The 16,366-nt window shown below is 56.6% G+C and overlaps 1 protein-coding gene across 4 annotated transcripts; it reads right to left on the bottom strand.

Annotated features, from left to right (window-relative positions):
* Positions 1-540: 540 nt before the first annotated feature.
* On the bottom strand, positions 541-15,695 carry HDAC11 (histone deacetylase 11). Of its 4 annotated transcripts, none has more exons than XM_058678527.1 (10): positions 15,465-15,691; positions 14,170-14,318; positions 11,776-11,876; positions 6,152-6,268; positions 5,268-5,310; positions 4,279-4,355; positions 3,504-3,566; positions 2,646-2,742; positions 1,394-1,572; positions 541-1,237 (listed from the first exon to the last, which is right to left on the bottom strand). In XM_058678527.1, the coding sequence occupies exons 1-10, from the start codon at positions 15,569-15,571 to the stop codon at positions 1,022-1,024; spliced, it is 1,149 nt and encodes a 382-aa protein (XP_058534510.1). In that variant the 5' UTR covers positions 15,572-15,691; the 3' UTR covers positions 541-1,021. The 4 variants fall into 4 exon arrangements, with proteins under 4 accessions (XP_058534510.1, XP_004581423.1, XP_058534511.1 ...); XM_004581366.2 differs by lacking the exon at positions 15,465-15,691 and adding an exon at positions 14,977-15,123; XM_058678530.1 differs by lacking the exon at positions 5,268-5,310 and having other exon boundaries at positions 1,101-1,237; positions 15,465-15,694.
* Positions 15,696-16,366: the final 671 nt, after the last annotated feature.

Genomic DNA, 16,366 nt, shown 5'->3' on the forward strand with positions numbered 1-16,366 from the left:
ACCTTGGGACTCTCTCCAGCAGGTGGGGCTGGGCAGGGCAGGGGACATCCCAGCTGACCCATACTTCCTCCTCTCCACCCCTGGTGACAGTCCCTGCTCCTTGGTTAGCTCCCTTCCAGAAGGCAGCCTGGGGTCCATGCAGTGGGAGACAAATGAGTCCCAGGTACTCAGGGCGAGGCCTCAGGAGTCTGCAGCCCCAGCCCTGCCCTCCAACGTCTTTCCAAGCAGAGCTGGAGTGTCTAGGCCCTCCTGGCCATGAAAACCCAGAGAGAGGCAGGAGCCCAGCTTGGTCACCCGTGCCCTGAATTCCACCTACTGAGTCTCACCTTCTGTGCTAATCCTGTCTCCTTCTTCCCTTCTGCAGGCTCCAAATCAGACATTGTCCCCAAACCTGCCCAAGGATGGCTCCAGGGGGTCCGGGCCTGCACAGTTCCCTTGGGGCTCAGGGGGCTTGGGAAAAGCAGGTCCAGACCCCCTCCAGATGGGAGACCCTCCCCGCTACCTACATCCCTTCCCTGCAAGTCTTTACACCCCCCCCCCAGGTAGGGAGTGGTCAGAGTCCAGGAGGTCTAGCTCCCGCAGCACCCATGACTCCCCCAGTCCTTCAGGAAAGCAGGGTAGACGCCAGTGACAGAAAGGCTGGAGGGAGGAGCTGAGAGCCACATCTGCCACATCCCCCATCCAGGACACCCCAACCCCAGGGGCCTGTTGGGATGCATCTATTCCTTTCTGCTCTCCACACCTTGGCCTGTCGTCTCCAGGCCAAGCCACACCAGCGACCCCATGGGGGCCATTCTAGGGCTCAGACTCCGTCTTCTGTTCCCACCCAGGGTAGCCAAGACCCTGGGCTGCCAGCGCGAGGTCCCTCAGGTGGCCCAGCAAGGGACTGTCCCTATCTCACCTTGCCCTTCCCAGCTCGCTGGAGGCTGCCACCCGCACCCGCCCACCTAAGTTAGAAGACGAAAAGCAGCAGGGGAGCAGGGCAGGAGGGAGGCCAGAGCCGCTAGGAGGGCAGCAGGGGTCAGGGCACTGTGGGCGGAAGCAGTGGTGTGTCTGAGCTCTGAGCTGAGACGTCACGAGATACGGGCCCGATGAGCCCAAGGCTGTGCAGGTTAAGGATGGAGTCGGCAATGATGCGGGCTGTGCGCTTCTGGTAGCCGCCCGAGGTCACCATAAGGATGGGCACCTGGTGGCCGCGAACCACCCGGAACACAAGCTCATCTCGCTTCACGATGCCCTGGGAGGGGGATAGGGAAGCTTGGTCAGGCAGGCCTGGGTCCTGTGCTGCCAGCAAGTGCTACAGCAGTCCTAGCTCAGCTCTGAGCAGCTGGTGCTCCAGCTCGGTACCTCCCTGCCGAGTCCTCCCACCCTGCCTCCAGGGACCCGCCTGTACCCCTGGGCTGATGGAGAGCCCGCCAAGGCGGTCGCCCTCAAGGATGTCAGTGCCGGCGTTGTACACCACGACATCGGGCATGTACTCCTGCAGCGCCTTCTCCATGTGCCGCTCCACTTTATCCAGGTATTCCTCATCTTCTGTGCCCCACTCCAGCTCCACCTTGCGCCTGATGGCCTCTGAGGGGGAGACAATAAGCACCTGTTGGGATGATGGCAACACTACAGCGCATGTTTCCAAAACCAGGCCTTCAGACACTGCCTCACTTGGCCTCTCAGTCCACCCAAAACCAAGCTGAAAAGAGCACAGAAGATCCCAGAATGGGAGCCTCCAAAGAGAAGGGGAGTTGGGGTTGAACACTGGGAGGCTTGCCCTTGCCCAGACATGGGACACCCTGCCCAGCTTCCAAGTTTAAGTGCAGTACAGTCAACAGTCAGTTCATGGACCAGTGCTGTGGCATAGCAAGTTAAGTCACCACCTGCAACAATGAGCATCCCATGTCGACACTGGTTCAAGCCCCAGCTGCTCCACCTCTGATCCAGTTCCCTGTTAATGTGCCTGGAAATGACCCAAGTATTTAGGTCTATCATCCATGTGTGAGAACTGGAAGAAGCTCCTGACTCTGGCTTGACCCAGTCCTGGACATTGTGACCATTGAGGGCGTGAACCAGAGGGTGGAAGACTCTCTCTCTCTTCAACACTGCCTTTCAATTAAACATAAAAGTAAAACTTCAAGAAAGAGTGCACTCACCGGTCCCTAATCCACCTGTCATTCACCAGCACCTGCTGCCCCAGCATCCCGACCTCCACGTGGCAGGTGTCGGCTTTCCAATCCCAGCTGAGTAGCCCTACTTTTTTGATTGGCATGTTCATGAGTTTTGCCAATCATGCAGTTTAAACTTATTTCTGCCATCTTACTTCATGTTTCCTATTTGTCTGTCTCTGTGTGTGTTGTGTCCCTTCCTGTTGTCCACTTGACAGATGCAAGCCCAGAAGATTGTAGTTTTATTCTGCTGGCGGTCACCCTTCCCCTAAGGACCCACATGCAGGTCCACTGGGCAGGTGGCTGGGATCCAGGGAAGGTTGTGGCGTCCTCCTCTGTGAAATGGGAATGATCGCTACACCTTGGGGATGCAGGACAAATGGAGTAGCCTCTGCCAGGCCTAGCATGTGGGCAAGACTGGGGCGTGGGGGTGGGATGCGATTAGGCAGGCAAGGGGAACGTCTGGCCAGGTGCAGGGTAGCAGCTTACGCTTGGCAAAGCGGTCCCCGGGGTAGATGTGGCGGTTGTAAACATCCATGATGTACACACGCTTGTCCCCCATGAAGTCCCGCTCGTGTCCATTGCCCTGTGGAGAGGACACGGAGTTGCTCGTAGCCAGGTGTCCCAAGCCCACCACTCCGCACATGTCCAAGTTGCAGAGGATCTCACAGCTGAGGTCCCACCTCAATCCTGTCACTGTGACCCTCAGCAAGCTTCGGCCCGCTTCCTTCACCGTCGGGGGTGGGAGTCGCCTATAAGGGGTAGTGCTGTGTGAGCTGGCTCAGGATCTCCCTGCCCTTGGAACCTGCAGCAGGACGCCCACCAGCACCAAGCCATGGCAGAGGCAGGGTGAGCACAGGGAGCCTCCTCCTGTGTCTGAGGTTAGCCTGCCCTCGGAGTCCTGAGACAGAGGGGCCCATCCACTAGGGTGCAGTGACCTCTGGGGACCTGAGACATGTCAGACTGCCTGAGAGCTCATTGGCTGCAGTGGGGACTTCAGAGCAATGGGGAGGGAGCCTCAGCAGGGGCTAGCATACCACAGCAGTAGCTGCAGGCCGGGTGTTGGGATCAGCCACCTGTCTGGGCAGCGGGTGAGGCAGCAGCAGGGGGGAAGGGTCTCAGGTTTACAAGCAGGAGCCATGAAGGGCCCCATCTCTCTGGCTGGGCTTAGAGGCACAGACACACCTGTCATCAGCCGATGGAGCTGTGGGCCCGGCAGCAATGAAGGTGGGGGATGCGGGTGGACTGGCAGGGGGGAGGGGAGAACTACGGTGCATGATGGGTGGGATACCCAGAGACCCCCAGGGCCATGGGGAGGTTCTGGGCTCCACTCCGCAGGACACTCACCTGATGGGCATCAAGGTCAATGATGGTGACCTTGGAGACACCCTCCACTCGCTCAAACAGGAACTGCCGGGGAGGAAAGAGGACAAGTAACGACTAGGACAGGCCAGAAGCGCTGCCCCTGCGTGGCCCCGAGTGTGACGGAGTGTGTGGAGGGCACACACGCTTATGGGGCATCAGGCTGCCAGCCAAAGGCATCATCCATCCAGGGCAGAGATATGGGGCTCAAGTGAAGTATGCGTGCGTGAGGAGGGGGCAGGGCGGGCTCCGTGGAGGATGGCACATGTGCTCTGCTCTGAGGGGCTACAGGTCAAGAAGAAGCCGGGTAGTGAGATCCCAGATTTCCCTAGGAAGCATGTGGGGGTCAAGCCCTGCAACTCCATCCCCCAGTCTGTCTCCATCTACCAGGCCCAGCCCCAAGGCCGCCTCCTCCTCCAGGAAGGCCTCCTGTGCTTCTCTCCTAACAGATTTGCTGATTCCACAAGCCTCCCCGACCAGCTGCTACCACAGCTGTCATCATCCTACCCTCCCTCCCCTAACTGAACCCTGCTGCCATGGCCCCCTGTGCCCTCTAGCCGTCAGCACTGTGGAGGGCTGCCATAGCTCCCATGGGCCGTAAGCAGCCCAGAAGGAGAGAAAGCGTCAGAGCTGGTTCTGGCCTCCGACCTGCTCAGGAAGGTGAGGTGAGGGCAGCTAGTGCAGGGCAGTGGGAAGTCCTGAGGAAATCTCTTCAAGCCAGGGGGTGGGGAGACCAGCTCTCCCAAGGCCATGGACATACCTTAATGGCCAGCGTGATGTCTGCGTAGGCACAGAAGCCGCCGCCCCGATCGCTAGAGCAATGGTGGAAGCCGCCCCCTGTGGGAAGACAGACACGCGGGGTCACTCAGAGAAGGGCTCCAGGGCTTGGCCCCATGTACCTTTATCCCCCCTAGTGCCCCCTTGGGTTTCAGGACACACTGGGTAACCTGAGCTCCACGCTGAGCTTCTACAGCCCTGGAGGTGCACGCTCATCCCCATGCCCATTTTACAGATGAGGAGACTGAGGTATAGGGACCGGGATTCCCATCCAGGCTAGATAAAGGCCCAGGCTCTCCAGCTCCATCAGGCCCCGGGACAGGGACCTCCTCTGTCCACAGGAGTTCCTCTAACAGTGCAGACACACAGGGCCTCGGGCTGGTCTCCTGGAGGAACTGCAGGCCAAGGAGCCAGCCCTGCCTTACAGAGCTTGCAGTCAAAGGCTGAAGGAAAGAGAGGGTAGAGCAAGCCTCTAGCTTCTCTCCTGGTCAATGAAACAGGTCCCTGACAACTACAGCCAGCCCTGAGGAGAGCCTGCCTGGAAGGGACTCCGTGCTCATGGACCTGACAAGGATAAGAATGAGGCAGGCAGTCCTCTCTGAGCAGCCTTGCAAGGGAGTGCCGGGCTTTGAGGAACCCAGAGGTGAGGCCAGCTGGGTGGACCATGAGCAAGACCCTGCCAGCTGTGTGGCTGGAGAGACTGGTGGGTTCTGGCTGAGACTAATGGCGGTGGGGTTCAGTCCAAAGCCAGGCTTCTCAGGGGGCTGGGGGCTGCCCATCATAGGAAGTGTGACAGAGACGGACTGGGAACCACATGAAACAGAGGCAGCACCCGGCATCCCTTGCAGAGCCCAGGATGCGCCCTCCAGACAGTGAGGAGGCTCAGGATAGCTTCCCAGTATCCTGCAGCCCCACCCTCCCTGCCCCAGGCCAGCTCCCCCAGGCTAGCCAGTCCTGAGCATGGGGACTCACCAATATTGATGGCCCAGCCTCGGTCCACAGCCAGCTTCCCCGCCTGTGGGGAGGGAGAGGCAGAGATGAGGGAACAGGGTGGCCAAATCCTTCACTTGCTCGCTGAGCCCCTCCCTCGCTCACACCCATACAGCAGCCTGCCATTTCTGGGGGGTGGGGGAAGACAAGCTCTGAGTTGGCGGCACAGGAGGCACCTCCACCTGCCACTGGAAACCAAACAGAAAGTCCAGGGAGCGAGTATCAGACTAGCCAGCGTAGCAGCTGCACAGACAAGACACCCTTTGCAACTTTTCAGGGAATAGAAAAAAATCAAAGGGAAGTCATTATCATCCCATGAGAGCTAAGACTTTAAGATGGTTTTCAAAGTGACAGGTGCTCCTGGATGTATGGGGGAATAAATATTAACTTCCAGTAGGAAATCACAGTTTGGGGGTGGCCAATGTCTACGAAACCGGGAAAAAAAACAAACACAACTTTGTAAAACAACAACTGCAGGGAGTGAGCCGGGATTGTTTGAGAAATCAGAGAGGGACATAGTGGCTGCTGCCATGTGTCTGCACACAGGATGGGAAAGTGAATTTAGCTTCGGGTGTTGGTTTTTGGGGTGGGGAGCACTCCCTGGCACCGAACAGGGGCTCGGCTTGCCATCTTAAATTCAGGAGCACAACTGCCATAGCTTGGTGCAGGAAGTGCCAAGAGCTGGAAGCGTAGCTCACAGATCAGTGAATTTACTCTGAGGAAGGAAACAAGGAATTCGAATGCCCCCCAGGTGGGAAGGGCTTTTGGAAGTAGGGTCACGGCTGCTGGACCTTGCGGGCATCGGAGGACAGGGGAGATGGGAAGGAGCCGGAGTCCCCAGCCCACCTGTCCCACCCCCCACCTACCATTATGGTTCCTCCTGTCTGGGTCCGGAGAGGCCTTAGCACCTTTCTCTGCACCAGGAAGTTGGGGAGGAAGATGAGAGGAGGAATTTCGGTGATGGTGGCGACAGCAAAAGACCACTGTAGAAAAAGACACAGTCCTGTACGTCAGATGCCACCTAAGTGCCTGAGGGCAATGTCCAGGGAGCCTTGGATGAGCTCCCCAGCCAAACACAATCTCCTGGTAAGAAGCCAGAGCCTGGGGCCAGCACTGTGCTGCAGCACATTAAGCCGCTACCTGAAACACCAGCAGCTCTATGGATGCTTGATCCAGTGCCTGCTGCTCTACTTCTGATCCAGTTCCTTGCCAATGTGCCTGGGAAGGCAGTGGAAGATGGCTCAAGTGTTTAGGCCCCTGTACCCACATGCAAGACCCAGATGAAGCTTCTGATTTCTGTCTTCAAGATCTTTCTTCCTGTCTCTCCCTCTAACTCTGCTTCCTAAATAAAATGAATAGGCGCCAGCATTGTGGAAAAGCAGGTCAAAACCACCACCTGCAAAGCCAGCATCCCTTATGGGTACTTGTTTGAGCTGCTCCACTTCCAATCCAGTTCTCTGCTGATGCACCTGGGAAAGCAGAAGATGGCTTAAGTGATCGGGCCCCTCCATCCACATGGGAGGATTGGAAGAAGCTCCTGGCTCTGATGCGGCATAGACTTAGCCACTGTGGTCATTTGGGGAGTGAACCTGCAGATGGACAAGCTCTCTGTCTCTCCCACTCTCACTGTAACTCTGCCTTTCAAATAAAACAGCCTTTAAAAATAAAAAAGTAAAATGAATACACATAGAAGGAAGGAGGGAAGAAGGGAGGGAGGGAAGGAAGAAGAAAAAAAGGAAGAGAGAAAGAGAGAGCCAGAGAAAGAAAGAGAGAGAGGGGCCAGGCGCGGTGGCCTAGCAGCTAAAGTCCTCACCTTGAACGCCCCGGGATCCCATATGGGCGCCAGTTCTAACCCCAGCAGCCCCGCTTCCATCCAGCTTCCTGCTTGTGGCCTAGGAAAGCAGTCGAGGACGGCCCAAAGCCTTGGGACCCAGCACCCGCGTGGGAGACCTGGAGTAAGTTCCTGGCTCCTGGCTTCAGATCAGTGCAGCACTGGCCGTTGCGGTCACTTGGGGAGTAAATCATTGAATGGAAGATCTTCCTCTCTGTCTCTCCTCCTCTCTGTATATCTTACTTTGCAATAAAAATAAATAAATCTTTTAAAAAAAAAGAAAAAGAGAAAGAGAAGGAAAGAGAGAAAGAAAGAAAGAAAGAAAGAAAGAAAGAAAGAAAGAAAGAAAGAAAGAAGGAAAGAAAGAAAGAAAAAGAAATACAGACACACAGACCAGAGCTCTCAGGAACCCTCCAAGCCTCACACAATTTCCAAACTTCAGGGTCAGCAGAGAACCAACCATACCTAGCATTTCTTGAAGCAATGTCTGCCCAGGGATTTCGGCATTCTGAAGTTCTGTGCTGCCCTCTGGTGCCCAGAATGAGAGTTGCATGGAGCTGGGAGTCCAGGCTGCTCAGGCCCAAGCTGCTGCCAAGTTGCTCTGCTGGAGTTGGCCAGAGCACCCAGTGTACCCAAGAGGATAGAGGTCTGGACAGGAAGGATCTTTCAGTCACCCCCCTTCCTCATCCCACAGATGGTTCCAACAACCACTGGAAAGCAGAACTCCCTAAAAAAGCTACAGCCTGCCCTCCATCCTGGCATGTGCACTAAGACCAGGACACAGCACACTGCTGTGACTTGAGTGCCCTAGGGAAACATCCATGACACCAGCTGCCCAGCCGCACCCAACCCTGCACCATCTGCCAGGAGCAGCCAGGACCAGATCACTCACTAGGTATTTTAGTCAATGTCTGCTAAAAGCCCTGAGGGTTCCCCAGAGTGAGAAATGGGGAAGGGATGTCCTGCCCTTGTACTAAGACATTCACCACCTGGTGGGAAGGTGGAGGAGGTGGCAGGTGTTTATATGCGGTGGAACAGCACAGCAGGAGGATCTGGGGGAGGGAGAGTATGCATACATGTGTCTTCCTGGGAGAGGCGACACGGCAGCAGTCATGGTAAAAAAGCAACTGCAGGTGCAGAGTCCATGGACTTGAGAGATTAGTGCAGCCGGGACGAGTTGGGTGGGTTTGTCACACAGGGCCTGCCCATCCAGGACAGGCTCACACTGTCCTCACAGTAACAGGAAGCCACAGACACTGTTGTACCAGACTGCTCAGGCTGCAGCACACAGAGCCAATCTGAAGAGAAGCAGCAGTCCCAGGGTGGAAGAAGAGGCAGACCCCGAAGCTCTGGGTGCTGACAAAGGGTAGAGGCCCGATGAGGCCCAGATCAGTCACAGTGGAGGCAAGCCACCCAGTCTGGAAGGCCACAGTCGCATGGGGGGTTGCTTTGAGTGCCTAGGGCAGATTGGGCCACCTCTGGCTTTACCCAAAGCTCATGCTAACCCTCTGTGGATCTGCAGTGGGAGAGGCATGGTACCTGTCATGGGGCTATCTAGAAGTTCAGTGATGATCACCTGGAGCGAACTCCTAGAAACCAGCAATGAACGCCACATAAGGCCATTCCAGGAACCACTGGGCAGGGCTCTGGAGAGAGCTCTGAGGCTGGGGTAAGCAGGGAACGCCTTATCTGGGTGGTGCGGCCAGCTGCCGTGGCACTGTCCAGGTCTATACATGGGACGTGCCTGGCAGGTGAGCCCCTCTGATAACCTCCCTCCCTGGTGAGGCTGTGGGCAGGCTACAGGGGAGCCACATAGGTCCTCCTCTCTGGATCTACCACAGGGTATGTGGGCACAGCTGGTTCCTTTTGTGTGCCTCCAGAAAGATGCACGGCCTGGAATGAGGACATGGATGTGGAAACCCAAGGGGGAGTTCGACCCTCATTGTACCTCTCTATAAAGTGGGATACTATTTAGTGACATCAGAGGCACATTCTCCTGTATGCTTCAACCCAACTCTACTTCCTACCCTATTCCAGTGCTATGGAACAAGTTGATCTATGGTATTGTTTAGGAAGGAATGACAAGGGAACAAACTGTACAGGCTCAGAACAGACCCAAGTGTTACTGGAATACTTTCAGTTGTTCTTCAGATACTTGCAATGTTTGCCTGGTTGAATTGTTGCAGAGTGCACATATACAAAGCGTGACTACACGGTCAGCTAATGCAAAGGAATGTGATCATAGCCAGAGCAAACCTGTTCACTACACACGAAACAGAAATGACTCCAATATCCAGAAACCAGTGAAAATACACATACAGCATGGGACTCTGTCAACAGGATATTGAGCACGAATAGAATGAAGTACTAAGAAAAGAAATGAAGTACTGACCCCTGCTGAAAGTGGAGGTACCTGGGAGACCCGCCCAGAAGAGGCACACTTCTGGGAACAGCGCAGGTGCAGGCGCCCAGAGATGGGGTGTGGGGAAGGAAGACTAGGAAGAGTGTGCTTCCTGTGAAAGAGGCAGGCAAAGCCTCAGCACTAGAGGCAACAGTTGCAACTGTGAATGGATTTAACACTGATTATACACTTTAAAGTGGCCAATGGTTACTTCTATGTAAATGTAAATTATACCACAGTAAAAAAGAAGAGGAGGGGGTGGAGAAGAGGAAAAAGAGGCAGAGGTCCCAGGACCTGCACCCCAAGGGCAGAGGGGAAGCCTCCCTCTCTCACTGTTACTGGAAGGTTCTGGAATTGCATTCTGCCTTGAGGCCTTTGGACTTGCTGTTCCAGCTGCTTGGCACATCTTTCCCCTTCCCTCGTGCCATCTGCCCACTCCCTCACCCCCTGCACATTCCCTCCCCACATTGCCAGCCACCCACTCCCTCACCCCGTCCATATCAGCTCTGACCACGCTTCAAGTAGGCCTTTCCTGACCCGGATGGGAACCAGTCATCCTCCCCACCCTGCTGCCCTTGTGGTTCTTAGCATCAATAAGCGCCCCCAGCTGCTCCATCATGGTCAGACTGACTGTGGAGACCCACCTCCTGAGAGAAGGGGTTTGGTCTTTTACTCTATACTGTCCCCCTGGCACTGTGTACAGTGCTAGGGTTGCTGGGAGACAGGTCTTAAGTACTGCCCATCCCACAGTGTGTGAGAACAGGACCTCAGGGGCTGTCCATGCCAATGGGCACCCCATGGTGGAGTGTCTCTATGGGAGTCAGAGATAAGAGACCAGTGCTGTTCCAGTCCAACTGCCACCCTCAACAGAGCCAACTTGGGGCCTGGCTTCCTAAACATTCATTTCCCTGGCCCTGGTAACATCCTGTCCCAGCAAACATGCAGTTAAGGTTTCTCTTCCCATGCCTGGCCTTGCCATGGTATGGCCTCCATGCCTGGTATGGAGGCTATATCATGGCAGGGCCAGGCATGAATCCCAGTCTACGGCTGGGGGCGAGGCAGGGGAGAGGGCACAGGTCAAGCAGCGGCCTGCAAACATCACACACAAAGCATGGGGCATCGAGTTGCAGCCCCAGATACCAGATACCCCAGATGTCTGAGGGGCATGGCACTTACCTGGACAGCAAAAACAGAACCAAGCCTCTGTCCCTGGACAAGTCCCACTCTTCCCACAGCCTGTAAGTCCCTGCATGGCCTGTGGTGCCTGGTTTGCTGAGCACAGTCTTGCATCTGGCCACTCAAGCCTCCTTCTGTCCCTTGATCCTAGAGTAGGTTCCCTCAAAGCTCCATGTCAGGTCACTGCTCCTCCTTTTAGACCAGCACATCTCTACCCCACCTCTGCCCAGCTACCCGCCAATGCTCATTTCCCCGGCAACTCTTGGTGCTCTGTGAAATGCTGCTTCGGGGGTCACTTCACCAACCACTAGAATACAACTTTGCAGGAGCAGGGAACTCTGCTTTCCTGGCCTCCCCTCCCCTTTCGGTACAGAGGCACTGATCAACCACTTCCCCATTTTAGCAGGTGACGAGGAAGTGATTGTGTTTCTCCCCTTGCTCTGGCAGCTAGGGAGCTCCAAGCAGCTGGATTAGCATGCTGATGAACCGGTTCAGTTGAATTAGCTACATTATCCTCTGGTCCTGGCCCTCCATTTTCTGCTTTGGACTCCGCCTGCTTTTTGGTTTTTTTTTGTTTTTTTTTTTTTTAATTTCTACTTATACTCAGAGAGGAAGCTGCTTTCAGCCTTTTGGGACCCACTGTCAGGCATGCTGAACATATCCCCTGAAAATCCCTTAATACCAGCAGGTCCCTGGAGCCTATCCCCACACCCCAGCCCTCTCTCGGCCCCACTCCCTCTTCTGTGTTTTCTCTGCCAGGCCTCAGCGCCTCCCACCCCTGCCTGCCCCTCTCCTCTGGTGCGCAGGCCGTTCATCCTGGCTGTGCACTGAGACCACGCATACCTGGACCCTTGCAAACCAGGACAGGCAAGCACTGGGCGTCCTGCCAGAGCCTCTCACACCTTCCTCTCCTGAGAGCCAGGATCTAGTCTCTTCCTGGTAGGTAATCTTTCATGAGCTTACACTGTCACAGGCCCACCTGGAACTCTCACTGCTGAGGTCAGGGCAGGGAGGAAGGAATGTGACAGCCATGACCATGACCAGGAAACCCAGACTCTTTGCCGAGGCCCACCCACACGTACCTTGAGCTCGTTGAGATAACGCCTCGTGTGCACCACCAGCAGGTCCTCATCTGAGGCCTCCTGCGCCTCCACCAGCATGCCATCAGTCAGCAACTTGTCCTCTGCAATCACAAAGTTACCACCTGCTTCCCTGTCCCTCCCTCCCAGGCCTGCAGACTTGGTGGCTGACAGCCTTTGCCCCACAAGAGTGGGCACAGTCGGCTGGTGAGTGCTTGGAAGGCACGGAACATTCGACATGGTGTACACAGCGATCCTCATGTTCCCAAGTCACTGGTAGCCACCGGGTGAGGTCAGGTGTGCCTGAACAACTTCCAGAGGCAAGTGGCCCGGCAGTCAGTGACGCTGACCGTCAAGGAGAGAAACAGCCTTCCCCAGCAGTTCTCCCTCCACCTTCTGAAGACGCCCGGAGGCTCAGTGTGCAGGGGCTTGCCTACCACCCCTGCCCGGTTTATGCTCCTCCTGCCTTTAACCAAAACAGCACAGCGTTCAGCCCCAATGGAAACCAGCTGGAATTAAGTTACACTGTTGTTTGTATTGCATTTTTTTAAAACCATGACCTCCTCTTTAGGACAAGTGAAACTCTTTATCCACTAGGTGACATGTTTCCTTTTAAACAAAAAAAAAATTTTTTAAGGCCACATTGAAAAGCAAGCAGTGGGGCCCGGCAGCGTGGCCTAGCGGCTAAAGTCCTCACCTTGAACGCCCCAGGATCCCATATGGGCACCGGTTCTAATCCCGGCAGCTCCACTTCCCATCCAGCTCCCTGCTTGTGGCCTGGGAAAGCAGTTGAGGACGGCCCAATGCATTGAGACACTGCACCCGTGTGGGAGACCCGGAAGAGGTTCCTGGTTCCCGGCATCGGATCGGCACGCACCGGCCCGTTGCGGCTCACTTGGGGAGTGAATCATCAGATGGAAGATCTTCCTCTCTGTCTCTCCTCCTCTGTATATCTGACTTTGCATAAAAATAAATCTTAAAAAAAAAAGAAAAAAAAAAAAGAAAAGAAAAGAAAAGCAAGCAGTGAACAACGGAGCAGGTTGTCTGAGGTCGTGGCAAGGTCCACAAGCCTGATGAGTGAAACACTGTGCCCATTACACATGCCAGACAAGACTCACTCCCACGAGGAAGAGCCCTAGGAGGCAGGTGCATGGGGCTCTGGTCGCAGGGAAACCAGGATCTAGGGGATATCTCAGTGAGTTACATTTAGAAACCAACAATGCTGGTAGAATCAGACTAGCTCCACCTGACTTCAGGCAGGTACTGCTCTCCCAGAACATTCCCTGCAGGCAAAGGGCTGGCTCCTTTCTTGGGATGCCAGCTGAGTCCCTTCACCAGGTGGCCCCTGGATGCCAGCTGAGTCCCTTCACCAGGTGGCCCCTGCCTCATCCTCATCCTCAGGGGAGGGAAGGAGAAGCTCAGGCAACTGTTGGCTCTGCCATGAGGCAGGCCAGGAGCCGCAACACCAAGCCCTGCACTGACTCGGGAGCCCAAGATGGGACCATGGGGACTCTGGCTTCGGTTGCATCTGCTGGACAGAAATGAGGCCCACTCTGGGGAAGGCAAGAGCTTGCAGGTGAGAGGCAGGTCAGCCCCGCTGCCCTGGCCAGCGCTCTCAACATCACATGTCTGCACACCACACACAGTCTCCCACCTCCTTTTCTTTGAACACGCGCTGTGGTCACAACAGCACAGGGAAAGTTGGTACTATGTGCCAGAAGCAGTGTACCAAAAGTCAAAACCAAATCCAGTGGAAGCCTGCAGTATCAGCCACCTGTAACTGGAGCCTACTTTCTGGAAGGGGCACATCTTCAACATCTGCTGTTTCTGCCTATGCCAGCATGTCCCACCTCCCTTCATGAAGAAACACAGAGAACATTCCCACTAGAACTACTGTGATGCCCGAGGGTCCCACCTAAACCAGATCCCTGGTGGCAAGCCACAACTACAGCAATGAGCTCTCTGGAGCAGCAGCCGTCCAGATGAGAAGCCTGCAGCTCAATTCTGGGTTCCCCTCGGCCACTCTGGGCCCCAACTGCCCCACAAGTAATCAACAGAATCCTAACGAAGGCTCTCCACCTTCTCAAGTCTGTGAACTTCAGGGGACAGCCTCTGGCCTCCTCCAATCCTCAGCTTCCCCCATTCGACAGCTTCTCTTCCAGGCCACCCTCAGGGCAGCAGAGGCAGGACCGGGGTGCATGGCAGTGAGAGGCCAAGGGGAGGGGTTGGCAGGGGCATAACAGGCAAGGACAACAGTGCTGTAAGGACCCTCCGGACAGCTCGTGGGGGAAAGAGGGGAGTAGAACTCTGAGGGCCCCAACAAAAGGCGGGAGATGCTGACTTGGGGGTGTGGGCAGGAGTAAGGGAGCCGTGGATCCCCAGAGGGGCCTTCCCTACCTTTCAGGAAATTGATGACTTTGCCCCATTTCCCAGCATCAAACGGGTGCAGCTTCTCCAGGCCCATAAAGGTGATGTTATAACGAGGCGAGTATACGATGGGCCAGCGAGTCTCGGGCACATGCTGGTAGAGCTGGGTGGAATGCGGCCTGCGGGGTGCACAAGAATAGACACGCGGGCGGGACAGCCTCAGCGTGGGAAGCAGAGAGGCCCGGCCCCCTGGGCTCACCGTGGCAACAGCAAGCACCTGCTCTCTTCCTGAACTCCTCAGTAACCCAGCCCTCACAGCAGCCCTGGGAGGAGGTGCCGAAGGTCATAGTGCACGCGCAGGGACACCTGCTGTCTACACAGCTACCCAACAGCTGTGCGGCCCTGGGTCTTAAAGGATCGGGGAAAACGCACAAGCTGGCACGGAGGGGGGCAGCGGCCCAGCCCCAAGCCAGAGGTATGGGCTCACTTTGTGTCCCTCCCTCAATCACAGCCCCGCAGCCGCCACCCCTGGAACCTGAAACCGCTCCGACCGCGGCGACATAACTAATGGGGCGTCCGCATAACTGGCGGGGCCCGGTGTATGGCAGGCGTCAGACTTGCGTCCCTCCAGCCGTGGGAAGGAGCACCAGGCGGGCCCCGCGCACCCGCCGGCCTGGAAGCGCCTGGCAGCAGCGTCCCTGAGCCCGTCATACCTGGCCCACACTACCGGTCCCGCCCGGACGCCCGCGCACCAGCACCCAGGCCCACGGGGACCCCTGGGAAGCTGCGGGCCTGGGCTCGCCGCCCACCCCGTACCCCCCGCCCCGCCGCACTCACATCCCGGGGCCAGGCCCTCCCCACGCTGGCCGGCACTCGGCGACCGGGCGGGGCGGGGCAGGACGCGGGTGGGGCGGGACGCGGGTGGGGCGGGCCCCCCGCCCAGGACACGCCCCCGACCTCGGCCCCCACCGCTGGGGGCGGGGCTCGGGGAGATGCGGTTCCGCCCCCTCGTCGGCCGCGCTGCGTCACAGAGCGATGGAATCCCGTGCGAAGCTGGTCCGCAGAAGGAAGGCCACGCCCCTAGCGCCCATCAAACGTAGTCCCGCCTGCTTCTGACGAAAGCCCCAGCAGGAGCCTGGTCCGGAAAGCCACGCCTCCTAGGGGGCGGTGCTGCTTGTAGTTTGACCGCAGGTAGTCTCGGAGAAGGAGGACGTGAGCGTCGCTCCGCCCAGGGGGCGTGGCCCATTCGAGCCCCGCCCCGCTCGCTCAACGTGTTCCCGCGCTCCCCTAAACCAGCCAAGTGAGGGTCGGGGACACCGAATTACCTGCCACACTGTGCCTTGGGCGCGCTGTATATACCTGTGTCAGCGTGTGCTAACCCTTCGTTTCCACTAGTAAAATGTGGCGAGGTTACTTGCTTTGGTCCTGACATCTATAATCTATTGGGAACGGAGACTCTGAGGAGAACGCATGTCGCCTGCCCCATCTGTAGCGCTCTGACATGAGATGGCCACTCGGAGCCTCATGTCCCTCGCCTGGTGGTCCAATCTGCATGATACAGTCGGATCTCTGTGACGTGTCCCCACCCCCACCACCCCAGAACCTGGAGACAAGCCCTTGGGTTCCGCTGCGGTGTTCGTGGGGCTGGACCCTGGGAGGAGGCTCCAACAATAGAGCCCCAGAGGCCAGAGACAATGGGCCTCTCTTGTCAGCCCAGCTGTGCCTGCTGGCCATGCTGAGGCAGCTGACCAGAGGGCTGCCAGGAGCAGGGCAGCTGGGATCCCTGGTGGCCCCGTGGGTGTGATTGTGCCAAGGATGTGAGGCACAGACATTTGAAACTGTCTTGCATGTGCCTCACTTGCTTCTCACAGCCCCAGTCCTGATTTTATCCGGAGGAATCCAGGCTTGGCCACCTGTGGTGCAACTGCCTCAGGCAACTAGTTTCCATTTTCTGGGCTTTGGCTCCTGGCACTTTGAACAAGCCATGTCAACTGCCCCTTGCCTCCACAGGGAAGTTGAGAGAATCAAGAGGTTGTCTGCTTGGCTTAATTCTGACAGCCTATGTTCAAATAATTTTTTTTCTTCAGTTGGAAAGGCAGATTAGATTTACAGAGAGAACTTCCAACCACTGATTCATTCTCCAAATGGCCGCAACAGCTGGAGCTGAGCTGATCTGAAGCCAGGAGTCAGGAACTTCTTCCAAGTCTTTCACATGGGTGCAGAGTCC

Source organism: Ochotona princeps, chromosome 21, assembly GCF_030435755.1.
Source record: "Ochotona princeps isolate mOchPri1 chromosome 21, mOchPri1.hap1, whole genome shotgun sequence".
NCBI lineage: Eukaryota > Metazoa > Chordata > Mammalia > Lagomorpha > Ochotonidae > Ochotona > Ochotona princeps.